The sequence below is a fragment of the Ursus maritimus genome, unplaced genomic scaffold (genome assembly GCF_017311325.1).
Source record: "Ursus maritimus isolate PB19 unplaced genomic scaffold, ASM1731132v1 scaffold_21, whole genome shotgun sequence".
Lineage (NCBI taxonomy): Eukaryota > Metazoa > Chordata > Mammalia > Carnivora > Ursidae > Ursus > Ursus maritimus.
Window position 1 is genome coordinate 53559133 of NW_024424564.1, and position 13485 is coordinate 53572617.

General features: G+C 49.1%; 1 protein-coding gene across 1 annotated transcript; it reads right to left on the reverse strand.

Annotated features, from left to right (window-relative positions):
• Positions 1-4546: 4546 nt before the first annotated feature.
• LOC121104374 (polycystic kidney disease and receptor for egg jelly-related protein-like) lies at positions 4547-12432 on the reverse strand. The gene is made up of 2 exons (XM_040637098.1): positions 12396-12432; positions 4547-11577 (listed from the first exon to the last, which is right to left on the reverse strand). Exons 1-2 carry the CDS (start codon positions 12430-12432, stop codon positions 4958-4960), a joined length of 6657 nt encoding a protein of 2218 aa, XP_040493032.1. The 3' UTR covers positions 4547-4957.
• Positions 12433-13485: the final 1053 nt, after the last annotated feature.

The window sequence follows — 13485 nt, forward strand, 5'->3', positions numbered from 1 at the left end:
CCAGTTAGAATGGCAAAAATAGACAAGGCAAGAAACAACAATTGTTGGAGAGGATGTGGAGAAAGGGGATCCCTCCTACATTGTTGGTGGGAATGCAAGTTGGTACAGCCACTCTGGAAAACAGTGTGGAGGTCCCTTAAAAAGTTAAAAATTGAGCTACCCTATGATCCAGCCATTGCACTACTGGGTATTTACCCCAAAGATACAGACGTAGTGAAGAGAAGGGCCATATGCACCCCAATGTTCATAGCAGCAATGTCCACAATAGCTAAATCGTGGAAGGAGCCGAGATGCCCTTCAACAGATGACTGGATTAAGAAGTTGTGGTCCATATATACAATGGAATATTACTCAGCTATCAGAAAGAACGAGTTCTCAACATTTGCTACAACATGGACGGCACTGGAGGAGATAATGCTAAGTGAAATAAGTCAAGCAGAGAAAGACAACTATCATATGATTTCTCTCATCTATGGAACATAAGAACTAGGATGATCAGTAGGGGAAGAAAGGGATAAAGAAAGGGGGGGTAATCAGAAGGGGGAATGAAACATGAGAGACTATGGACTATGAGAAACAAACTGAGGACTTCAGAGGGGAGGGGGGTGGGGGAATGGGATAGACCGGTGATGGGTACTAAGGAGGGCACGTATTGCATGGTGCACTGGGTGTTATACACAACTAATGAATCATCGAGCCTTACATCGGAAACCGGGGATGTACTGTATGGTGACTAACATAATATAATAAAAAATCATTTAAAAAAAAATATTTAGACATATGGAGATTTGTACTGTCTCCTGGTGCCACCGCCCCCCATGTGAGGAGCTGCTTGCTGGGGAAGATCATCAGCCGTGTGTGGTGGCACTCCTTATAAATGGCTGGTAAATGTGGTCTTAAAAGAATACCCCTTAAAAAGTTAAAAATTGAGCTACCCTATGATCCAGCCACTGCACTACTGGGTATTTACCCCAAAGATACAGACGTAGTGAAGAAAAGGGCCATATGCACCCCAATGTTCATAGCAGCATTGTCCACAATAGCTAAATCGTGGAAGGAGCCGAGATGCCCTTCAACAGACGACTGGATTAAGAAGCTGTGGTCCATATATACAATGGAATATTACTCAGCTATCAGAAAGAACGAGTTCTCAACATTTGCTGCCACGTGGACGGCACTGGAGGAGATAATGCTAAGTGAAATAAGTCAAGCAGAGAAAGACAATTATCATATGGTTTTTCTCATCTATGGACCGTAAGAACTAGGAAGATCGGTAGGAGAAGAAAGGGATAAAGAAAGGGGGGGTAATCAGAAGGGGGAATGAAGCATGAGAGACTATGGACTCTGAGAAACAAACTGAGGGCCTCAGAGGGGAGGTGGGTGGGGGAATGGGATAGACCGGTGATGGGTACTAAGGAGGGCACGTATTGCATGGTGCACTGGGTGTTATACGCAACTAATGAATCATCGAACTTTACATCAGAAACCAGGGATGTACTGTATGGTGACTAACATAATATAATAAAAAAATATTATTATAAAAAAAAGAATACCTCATAACCTTTTAAAAATCACAATCCTGATTCAAGATTGTATATCGTGTATCTCAGTGAAGACTGAGAAAGGAAGTGTGAAAATGGAAAAGTAAGGAATTGAGTGCAGGTTAGAATAGCAAAGTAGCCACGAAAGGGTGATGCGGTGGAAGATTCGATCCCCCACGCACCTCGTTCCACCCTTCAGAGTAATCCTAGTCCTCCCTTTCTCCATTTCTGCCAGCAGAAGTAAGGTCAGAAAGCTTGCATTTCGCTTTTAGTTTTAATAAAATTTCAGAGGCAAGCCTGAGTTTTTAAAGCAAACTTTTAAAAGTATAATAGACATACAGGAAAGTTCATACTTCTGAGTGCACAGCAAGATGCATCTGCACAAAGTGAGAACAAGAACGTAACCGGGAAGCCCTCCCTGATGCCTGCACACATCCCCCATGGAGCTTCCTTCTGACTCCAGGGCAAGTTTGGCTCCCCGTGGAGCGGAGGAAGGAAGGATGGCCCATTTAGATACCTGTTCTTGTTGCCCGTGGGCAAAATGTCTTTAGTGTTATATAGTTTTTAAGTAAATTGTTAACACCAAAATATACATACAGAAGCAGACCTCAAAAATGCAAGTTTTCATAATTAACAGAAGAGTGTGAGGAAGACAAAGGTCCTCTGTAGCTACAGGTGGAGAACTCTTTCTGCATGTAGGACTTGTTGAACTCCTCAGCTGATAAGGGGCTAAACCGAGAACAAACCCAAGAATGTTCATCCTGGTTTCCTGTTCAGTACACGCTTCGGAGGGTATTCAGACTGCCACCAGCTTGTTCAGGAGCATAGCTACACTGTTCCTGGAACTAGGATGAGAACGAAGGGATCTTTGGAAACGGATCGAACATGGCTGAGCTGTGGGGCCCCTGGGTGGCTCAGTCGCTTAAGTGCCTGACTCTTGATCCAGCTCAGGTCATGGTCTCCAGGCTCAGGAGATCGAGCCCCACATCTGGGCTTCGCACACAGTGCAGAGTCAGCCTGTCCCTCTCCCTCCCCCTTCGTGCTCTCACTCGCTCTCAAGTCAATATAATCTTTTAAAAAAACAAATAAGATTGCTGAGTTGTGGTTTTGCTGCCTGGATTGCACTGGGTCCTCAAAGAAACCGATGTGGACGTAGATATTTTTTTCCTCCTGTGTGAAGCAGCAGCCACACTTCAACGGAACAGGAGGAAAAAATTTAGAACTATTTCGAATTTTATGTTTTTGCATATGAAAGTAAAGTAATAATAACAACAAAATGGCCATCAAGAAAACCAGAATTTTTGTCTCACTTGTCACTTTGTTTTCCTGAGAATATCGTAACTGGCATTTCTACATTTTGGAACTAGATAGTACTTACCGTTGCTCTCTTCGATTAGAAGGCCCCTGGCGCTCTCTTCTTTCTCAGTAGGCATGGCAAAATCCTGTGACTTCCACTGCAACTGCCATTCTCGTTGTAACCAGAAGCTGAAGGCTTGTCTCCTTCCCACGGCCCGGAGCTGCCTCCCTGGTGCTCACTCAGGCGGCGGCCACGTTGGTACCTGGACGGGTGTGTTCCCGTTTCTGGGCCGAGGCCTCTCCAGCTGGGCCTGCCCACTCGGGCCCTGTGACTCACTCCCGCGGCACAGCTCCGGGTCATGGGGTACAGTCACCCCCAAGCACTCTTCCTGGGAAGGGAGGCCGACTAGTGTACCCTGAGCCTGACAGGGGCCCAGACTTCAATTCACTGCTCGTGGGGTGTCAGAGCGCACCTGCCCATGGAGCCTGGACCTCTGCCTCACCTGTGTGGGTCTTCCAAGCTCTAGGCGGAGAACCGCTCAGGCTCCCTGTGGCTGGCGCTCACACTCTCATCTTGGGAGTCCACAGGCAAGTGCATTTAGCTAACCAGACCTCAACCAGCCTCTGTACCTAAAGAGTAATTATTTGGCTCCCATGAATACTTTATCTCAAAGCATTCTGACGTCAGGTGGTAAAGAGAGGTGACGTCAATGAACGCATACTCCAGTTGAGGCCAGCAGGCCAGGAACCTGGTGACTCCCGTGACATCTCCACTAGGGGACATACAAAATCCACATCTGGGAGCCTGGGCGGCTCAGTGGCTTAGCATCTGCCTTTGGCTCAGGTCATGATCCAGGGGTCCTGGGCTCGAGTCCCTGCTCAGTGGGGAGTTGGCTTCTTCCTCTGCCCCTCCTTTCTCTCTCTCTCTCTCTTGCAAATAAATAAATAGAATCTTTAAAAAAAAAAAAAAGAAAAGAAAATAGAAAATCCAAATCTCACATACAGACACTATTGTGTCACTGGCATGGAATGCCCGTGAGTGTGCCTGTGAGCCATTCAAGCACAGCCCAGGACCACAGGGGCACCGAGTGAATAACAAGGGCTAGGGACAAAGTCGTCACCCACCTCATTGGGTTGTCCCCCTTCACGTGCTCTCCATGGGGACGGCAGGAGCCATCAGTATATAGGCCCCTAACACAGAAATCACAGCACGTCTCACAGGAGAAATCTCACATTTAATCTGGTAAAGCTTAAAGAGGCATCTACAAAAATGAACACGCTTTTGAGCAGAACTATAAGAGTTATGAGCCCATATTTCTCTTAAACAATAAACCACATTTTCTTTATTATTCCAAAATAACCCAAAGCAAACTTTAATTAACCCAAAGCTCATAGTGGATAGATATATTATTATAGTCAATATACAGAACATTTACTATCTTTCAGTGTGAACCCACTCCCCCCCACACACACATACCGTTCTGTTGTTGAACAAAATTCATGTCTAATGGCTGAAAAGTGTTATTAGATTTCACATCTTTAAGGGGTAAAAGTCCTAAGGAGTAGATGGGAAGCTCAGACTGCTGCCACTCAGGTCCCATCCGTGAATTCAAAAGCAGGAGGACAGGTCCTAAACTCCCCACAAGGTCCCTCAGTCCTGGCCCAGCTGGATTGTGGGGGGTGACGGTGGGGAGGGCTCGGGGCTCAGATGGGTGCTCCAGCCCTGCTCTGCAAAGGGCAGTCCCAGAGGGAATGAGGGATTCACAAGCTCTTGGCTCCCAGACCCAGGGACACAGTCGCAGTAGCAGATGCTCGGCCCTGGAGAGGTAGAGTGGGGACCCTTTAGCTCTCTCTCCCCCAACTCTGGGTCTCTAATACTCTAAACTGTTGTGGGCTCCAAAGACACCGAGTTCCCGTCTAGAGGGAAACCAGCCCTGATGCCGCAGACCTGCCCTACACCCCAACACTCAAGAGGCCAAAGGTAGAGTTACTTCCAAATGTAGGGGTGTGCATTTTGAGTGACATGGGTAGAGAGCACTAGTGAGCCAGTGAACATTCCTTACACCCACAGAATGAGCATCTGGGGGGACTCTTGCCTGTGGTTCCTGACCCTGCCATGATCACACAACAATATAAACCATTTTGTTCCCATTGATGTTTCTGGTCTTCAGCCCCAGATACCGGCGGCTCTTGCTCTCTGGCTGCCCATACAGCATGTTGACAAACAACTCTGATTCTTCTTTCTCCCTGGGTTGGAGGGTCAGAAACCTAAACATAGCTCTTAGCTTGCGACACAGATAGGTCATTGCTTCCGCTTCGTCTGATGGTTCCTCATACACGGGCTGCTTCATTTCCTCATAGGCGGACAAAATCACTGCCTGAAACAAGTGCATCAATATACAGATCATCACCAGCATGAAAGATGAGAGGAATAGGACCCCCAGAACCCTGCTGTGGGAGAATTCCGTGTTCTGAAATGCTGAAACGCAATAGGAGAATATCGTCTGCGTAGCATGAATCGGGTTACTGTAGTTCCACTCGTGTTGCCCGAACACCAGGTAGCCGAAGGCCATGAACACAAAGAAGTACACGGACACCAGCAGCGCCACGTGGCAGATGCCGGGAAGGGCCGCCTGAATGGCCCTCTGAGCCAGCCGCACAGCATAGAAGAATCGGGAATACCTGAGGGTCTTCAAAATGGTCAGAAATAACAGGAAACCCAACACGATCCTCATGACGTGATCTACGTGAGAAACCGCGTGAAAGGGAATGAAATCCGCAGGGTTGGACAAGTAAAACCGAATGATGCCCGTGGCCAAGAAGTGCTTCCTGAAGAAGAGCACGATCAGCGCAGTAAATATGCATTTTAGCCTGTTGAAATCGGCAACCGAGAAGGAGTGCACGGATACGCTCGCGTTCACAACTCCTAACTGAGACGCCTCGAAAATCACAGACACGCTGCAGAACAGACTGACGTCTGGATTGAAGGTGGTGAGCTCCAGAATCACGGCCCACGTCTTCTCGTCAAGCCAGTCGCTGCTTTGGAGTTCCCTGAGCCTCACGGTGGAATTAAACTGCTGCTGTTCTGGGAAAAAATAGAATGCGTAGCCTCCCGACCCGTAGGTGTGTAAGAGTCCGTGGGAGAAATACCCCCACCTCTTCTCGGGAGGCCTGTAAGTAAACCCGTTGGTATTCGTGTCCTCAGCCCGCTTAGCAACTTTGTTCCAAAGGCTGGAGTAGTTTCTCGTGTCTTCCGGGTCAGTGCCATAGTTGGGATGACAACGGATTTCCCCTTCCATGCTGGTTTGGGCAAAGCTGTTGGCAGGCAGGCAGAGCTTATCGCCAGGTTTGGCCCTCACCTGCCTCAGCAGTGGAAGACCCAGGATCTTAGAGGAGCTGTCGGGAAGAAACGTTGGATTCGGGTCGTTGTGGAGCAGAGGCACAAGCACACTGTCCAGCCACCTGTAGATGTCCGCCAGCTTGGTCACCGAGCCGAGATCCCCAGAGAACTGATCGCGAATAAACTGATTATAGTGGAAGCTGTCCGTGTGGCACAGGAGGGCGACGAGGCTCCACAGGAGGGCGAGAAAGATGAAGTGAGTCAGAATGGAGCACAGGATCAGGAAAGCCCTTCTCTTGATTTTCCTCTTTCTTTTGAAGATTAGGATTTCATCTTCGGTGAGGGGCTGGTACATCCTGGATCGTCGGAGCTGCATGATCTGCTCATGTCGATTTTGCATGTCTTCGGGGCTCAACGTGCTCTGCAGCTTGATCTCAGTATAGGGGTACTCGCTTGCCCACGAAAGGTTTTTACAATACTTGGGCCTACTTGTTCGGAAGCATGACAGGAGTAAAATTTTACACGTCTGCACCAGAAAAATGGACAGACAGAATGAACAAAACGATGCAAAGAGCCATTCCATTGACTTTTCATAGCCATAGGTCAGCCCGTAGAATACAATGAGGAACGAAGATACAATGGACGTGGCGAAAACCAAGAACCACGCTAGATAAACGCAAAACGAAGGCAGAACGAGCCTGCCCTTCTCCTTGAGTCCTACAGGACCCACTGGGGTAGGCGGCTCTCCAGGAGCAACATATTGATTGTTGTTTGTGCTTGCGTTACTGGCATTTATATTTGCTTCCTGGGTGCTTGCGTCCTTGCTCTCTGCTTTCTTAGGCTGGCGATAAGTTGCAGAGAGCACCTTTGCAGTCTTTTGAAGTTTAGGGCTTTTCCCAGGTGGAAGCTTCGAAGCCTCCTTGGTGGGCGCATCCTCAGTTTCACGAGCGTGCCACTTCTTCAGAAATTCCTCCCAGTATGCATTTTCTAGTGCCAAGGAATCCTTCCGGGGAGTTACCTTTTCTAGAGTCACACGCGGTTCCTTCTGGGAGTAGGTGAACAGAAAAACAATCAATAGTTGCACGGGGACTGTAATTAAGACACTTTCCAGTCCTATCATCATTAACCTGATGTACCTCCCCTCTAATGACAGCATTTCTTCTGGTCTGTCAAGATTAAAGAACATAATATTACACAGAAGGGAGGCCATCAGCATCGCCAAACAGCAGGACAGTCTCTGAAGCCTACTGAATGGCCTAGAATTAACGCTGGAGAAAATAGAGAACCACGTGTGATCTTTCCCCAGCTTGTAAGTTGATTCTATCAGGAAATAGTCCTTTCTGTTGATGGGCTGGTCTGGGTCCGTAACATGAAATGTTCTGTCCAAAGAGGTATCAATAGAAAGCCATTCCCGGCATAAGAACAGCCAGATGTGTCTGCTGAACAGATTTTCCACTTTGATTCTGCTTAAATACCAACTGGGGGCTTTGCCCTCATTGTTGTGCCACACACGAATGGAACGGATGTCCCCCAGGTCCCTTTTCGTCGTTAGGAGGAAAGTGTTGATGCCTCCCCGGTACAGGGTTGGAAAATATGGATGGCTCAGACAATGCACGTCACTCTCACCTTCTGTTCCTTTAAGTTGGATGAAGACATCGGCCTTCGTCCCAGCACCACAACGGCTTCCTGTAAAAATAGTGACGAGGTAACATACCTTATCATAAGGATCATTATCAAGTAGAATTATCACATGTAGCCGAAGACACTTATCCATTTCATCCATCAGCAAGGCCCAGAAAGCTAGGATTATGTACGTGAGCATAATAAAAAGTACAGCGAAGAGGGTCACAGGGTTGTGGGTAATGTTCTTGATGACCTCCAACCGTAGATCTATAGGATTAGGGACCACAAACACCTTGGCCGTCAAAAAGTGGGTTTTCAGGTGTGTGCTGGCTTGTTTTATTAGGTCCAGCTGCCGCCGGGCCCTCCTGGTGTTCTGGCAGATACAGTGCACTCTTCGCCAGGTGGTCTTCTCTCCGAGAACACAGGTATCTTCTCTCCAATCGCTCTGGATCCCATACATGTCTAGGCAGCGAACGCTGAAAAGAGCGATTCTCACTAGCTTTTCACTGGCTTTCATGACAAAACGAGGTGCTTGCAGAACGACGACCAAGGTGCACTCAGCCGAGCCACATCGCTGAGCTATGACTTGTAGTAGAGACGCTGGAAGGCAAACCACACGGGCCTCCTTCACTGAACAGGCTGAGTCGAACAGGTCACTCTGGTTGGTCAAGGGAGGGATGTCATGGGGCACAAGGAAGGTGGCGACCAGAGCACTGGGGGTAATTTCACTGCCGGCATACACCAACACCGTGAACAACACGGTCACTTCGGTCACAATGTGGACCAGCAACTCCTTCACTACACTGCTGTCCACCTCAAACCTAAACTGCCCTGTCGTCCTTTGCAAGGACTCATCACCTTCCTGAGGCCCGTTCTCGGGTCCCACCGTGAGATTAAATGTTGCAGAGCTCAAGTTTCTTCTGGCGATGAACGCTTCTGCTACATCAGGCATGATCTCGATCGCATCGCCGTTAGGTGTGGTTCCTGTCATTCTGAATCCAACCACATCTGCAGAACAGCTTTCCTGAGCATTCATCCAAGGAAAGGGATCACGTGCAAACTCACAGAACATGGTGGAAATCGGGGCATTTGCAGGCAAACTAGGAATGCTGCGTACGTTGAGCGTCGGACGAAAATAATTTCGACCCCTTTTCTCATTGCTGAAGACGTCGGTAACGTCCCACTTTTCAGCTTTCCTGACATACACGTTAAAGCTGGAGGCCGTCATGGCAGTGGTCTCATTCCCTGGTACTTTACCCTCCAATATTGTGTCTGCTAGTAATTCCAACACGTAGAAAGGCTCATCAACGACTTCATAGCTAACGGTCAGTTTAAAGATATTAGACAAACTTGTCAATATCCCAGTGCTCACGATTTCTATTTGTTCAGAGTGGAAGTCTGAATCTTTCTGCCGAGACTGTTGGAGGGCTCGATTGGCTTGCCAAACCCTCACCGTGGCGAGTTTCTGAGCCATTCGAGTGAATCCAGAGGTCGTCTGGGTTAGTTTAGTAACACTCATGACTACCTGGCTAATTTCCACCAAAGTGCTATTGGGAAGAATGAAAGTCTGGTTGACAAGGTATTCCCGGAGTCTGGCTTTGTCAGCTTGCAAAGTTAATTCAGGCTTCATGTTATTCAAAACAGAAGCTGCTATATACATGAGATAGCCTGCAGGTAAAAATTCCTGGTTGGCAAGCATAGTAGACAGTGATGAGTTTGGTCCCATGGTGAAATTGAATAAGCGATCAAGCACATCCTTCTCCGAGACTTCGTCCGTTGGAGCCCGTACGGTCGCGTACAACGTCACCTGAGAAAAAGCTCCTAGAGAGTCATACACCTGAACGTATATCTTCATGGCATAACGATTAGCCAACACCCCAACAGGGAGAAAGGAAGGGGGCGATGTGGACTCGCTCCCCAAATACAGGATGGCCCCCAAGGTGTTCTCTTTTACAGAACTGATCTGACCGAAACCATGCAAGTCAGAGACTATCATTTTGTATGTAAGAGGGATGTTCTTATCCTTAAAATTATTACAGCGGATGACAAACCTGGTAAAAAATGCAACTCCTTTAGCTGGATTAATGGTGCACTCTCCGATTTCAGGGACATAGTTAATAATAAAGGGGTGCCTCAAGTCCAAGTTCTCCCCACTCCAAGCAGCTAGATGTGCAGAAATCCAAAACTTAGCTTCCGGAAAATCCTTAAAAGCAAAAGCTTTTATAGACAAATAAGCACCATTCCTCCCTGTCGTGGTGTGTTTCACCCAGTCAAATGTTATCTCATCACCCGAAGATGACAGAATCGACCATTTGTAGACATCCTGGCTTGCTGAACAATTTGTGCAATTTAGAAACAAAGAAAATCTGTCTGAAATAACCAGAACGGCATCACAATTTTCAATACACGAAATGTTTGCTTTGGGGGTGGGTCCTTTGAGCACGTGTACCCTTTTATCAATATATGCTGTTCGACCACCCTTCTGGATCACCATTCTGAAAAAATACACACCTCCACCTTTAAGTGTTCCTGGTGAAAGTGTCAGGATGGGGCCAGAGGCCCCCTTCCAGTTCAGATCGGTCTGCTTTGGGAGACAGACGCTGTTGCTCATCACTGTAATTTTATCTCCCTGGTAGTTTTTTGGATCTGTGGTACAGTACCAGGAAAAAAGGAGTCCCTCTGAAGGGTTGTCTGAATCTGGATCCGAGGAGTTCGTTCCATCCAGAACCAGCCTGTCTGTGAAATTAATTGTTATGTTGGGACCCCCAGGGACAACTGCCTTTAGGTCGCTTCTAAGGATGGTGGCATAGATGAAATCTGAGCCTGTTGCCAGTAGTGTCTTTGGTTTTTCCCTGAAGAGGCTGATCCTGAATCTAAACACATACACCCCCCAAGAAAAAGAATTTGGGGCGATATACAGAAATGCTGGAGTTCTACCTAATTGGATGTGTGGTGTATCCAAAGGTGCGTTCCAGTCCGGCACATCATTTACGGAGGGCACCGAAAAGGCATGCCACTCCGGAACAATTAACGTGGCCTTTTCGCAGTTGAATCGAAAGGTCGCATTGAGGGTATCCCCCAACTTCCTGGTCACCACCAGGGGAACACCATCTTTGTTCCTATTGATCTTTACCATGGTGACCTCACAGGGCAGCTGTGCGGATACCTGGCAGGACACCGAAGAATCGATGGCTTGAGGACCGTCCGAGTTGACAGCTTCTAAAACAACAGGCGTGGGCCCATCTGTGGGACACTTGGTTTGGGCCACGAAGCCCGCGTAGGGGCCAGGGTCGTCGTGGGCGGGCAGGTCGGAGGCAGCGCGGCGGGGGCGCCGCAGGTTGGCCGTCCCGACCGGCAAGAGCCAGAAGGTCCACTTTGGGCGCCCAAGTGCGCGGTGCGGCGGGGTGCGCCACAGCAGGCCCAGGCGGCCGTGGCGCGCAGACAGACGCAGGTCCACGAGCATGGGCGCGGCGGCCAGGCGGGCGCGCAGCAGGACGCGCAGCTTGGGACGCGAAACCGGCCCGCGCGGGACGCGCCGAGGCAGGCAAGGGGCGGCCGCCACCCCGCAGACCACGCCGCCGCCAGGCTGAGCGGCCGCAGGCTGGGACGCTGCGGCGCTTCCCGAGCCCGGGTCCTCCAGGCGCGCAGCGCCCGCCAGCTCTCTCTGCGCTGGGCTGCGGGTCTGAGGGCAGGCGGGCGGCGAGCAGGCAGGATCCGAGGCGGCGGCGTCCGGACATAACCGCGCGAGCGTCCGGAGAGCGCAGGCGGCAGCCGGGCCTACAAGAGGAGAAAGGGCGGGGCTGCGGGGGGTCGCGATTCAGGCCGGGGCCCGGGTCCAGGCCCAGGCAGGCCAGGCCCAGACTCAGAAGGAGGAGCGCGGGCCCGGGCCGCATGGCGCCCGCCGGTGAACCTGGGGAGCCTGGCCTCAGGCCGCAGGGTCCAGCCAACTGCCGGGAGGGCGGGAGGGGCGCGTCGGGTCGCGACCCTGCAGCGGCAATGGGCAGGGCTTCCGGGGTCCCCGCCCCTCCACGCCAGCGTGGGCCTGCAAAGCCCACTGCTAATGGAACTATCGCGGCCCAGCTTCCCAACCGCCAGCCTGCCAAGGCCCCTTGGCTGGAACCCCTGCCCTGGGGAAACCCCAGAGGGACTGAGAGCGCCCTGAGAGCCCAGGCAGGTCTGACTCTGGGTTTTCTTGCTTTGCTTTGCTTTTCCCTCTTTCTTAGGTGAAACCGAGTCCCTGGCTTTGAGAGCTTTCTTCCTTTCTCACAGAAGCGGTTAACGCTGTCAGTGTCCCACCGGACACGCTGAGCCCTCCGGCATGTTTGCAGGTTCGGGTATCTTTCCGTTAAATATAGTTCTACTTTCCCTGTTGGGGTTTTGACCCGTGAAATCAAACGAGTTGTTCTTTTCCAGGTATTCGGAGTTTGTGTGAAATCTTCAGTTACATGGATTTCTAACTTAAGTCTGTCGTGGTCAGAGAATGCATTCTCTATGGTTTTGAGCCTGTTACATTGAGCTAGTGTCTGGAAGCTCGTACCCGGTGTGCCTGCCTCGACGCCTTGGCTTCGTGCACTTAAAAACTGTGTGTATTGTACCGTGGTTGGGCGGGTTGGCTACAAACGTCGACTCCATCGAGATAGTTGGTACCCACATGTGACATCTTCTGTGTCTTCTCTGGACTTTCTGTAGGTTTTCTATCACTTGCTGAGAGAGGCTGTTCGTCTGTCCTATGGTATCTGGCAAATTGTCTGTTTTTCCCTTATTTAATTTTTTCTAAGTTTTATTTATTTATTTATTTATTTATTTATTTATTTATTTATTATATTATGTTAGTCACCATACAGTACATCCCTAGTTTTAGATGTAAGGTTCCATGATTCATTACATGTGTATAACACCCCGTGCACCGTTCAATACGTGCCCCCCTTAATACCCGTCACCTGCCTATCCCATTGCCCCACCCCCCTCCCCTCTGAAGCCCTCAGTTTGTTTCCCAGAGTCCGTAGTCTCTCATGGTTCATTCCCTCCTCTGTTTACCCCCCCTTTCTTCTTCCCTTTCTTCTACTGATCTTCCTACTTCTTATGTTCCGTAAATGAGTTGAAGCCATACGATAATTGTCTTTCTCTGCTTGACTTATTTCACTTAGCATTATCTCGTCCAGTCCCGTCCATGTTGCTGCAAATGTTGGGTAATCGTTCTTTCTGATAGCTGAGTAATATTCCATTGTATATATGGACCACAGCTTCTTAATCCAGTCATCTGTTGAATTCTGTCCCTTTGGTTCATGTGTTCTGAGGCGCTAGTACATGGATGCACATTTGTGGTCATGTCCACGTGACTTGGTCCTTTTCTCATGATGAAATGTCTCTGTTTTTATCTCAGGGAATGATCTTTGTTTTGAAGTCTAGTTTACCCGATATTCATGCCAGATGAGATGTCGATTGTATCTCCATAAAACTGGAAAAGAAAATAGCCATACTAGCCTTTTAGGGTCACTGTGTCTATGACACGTCTTTTTTTCATTCACTTCCTTTCAACTGATATATGTCTTTATTGTAAAGTGGGCTTTCGTACGCAACGTTTAATATGGTTTTATTTTCTTACCCACGCTCGCCTTCTCTCTCTCTCTGAGTGAACCACACACCGAGGATAGGCCGTGTAAGGACAGAATAAGGGAGCCATCT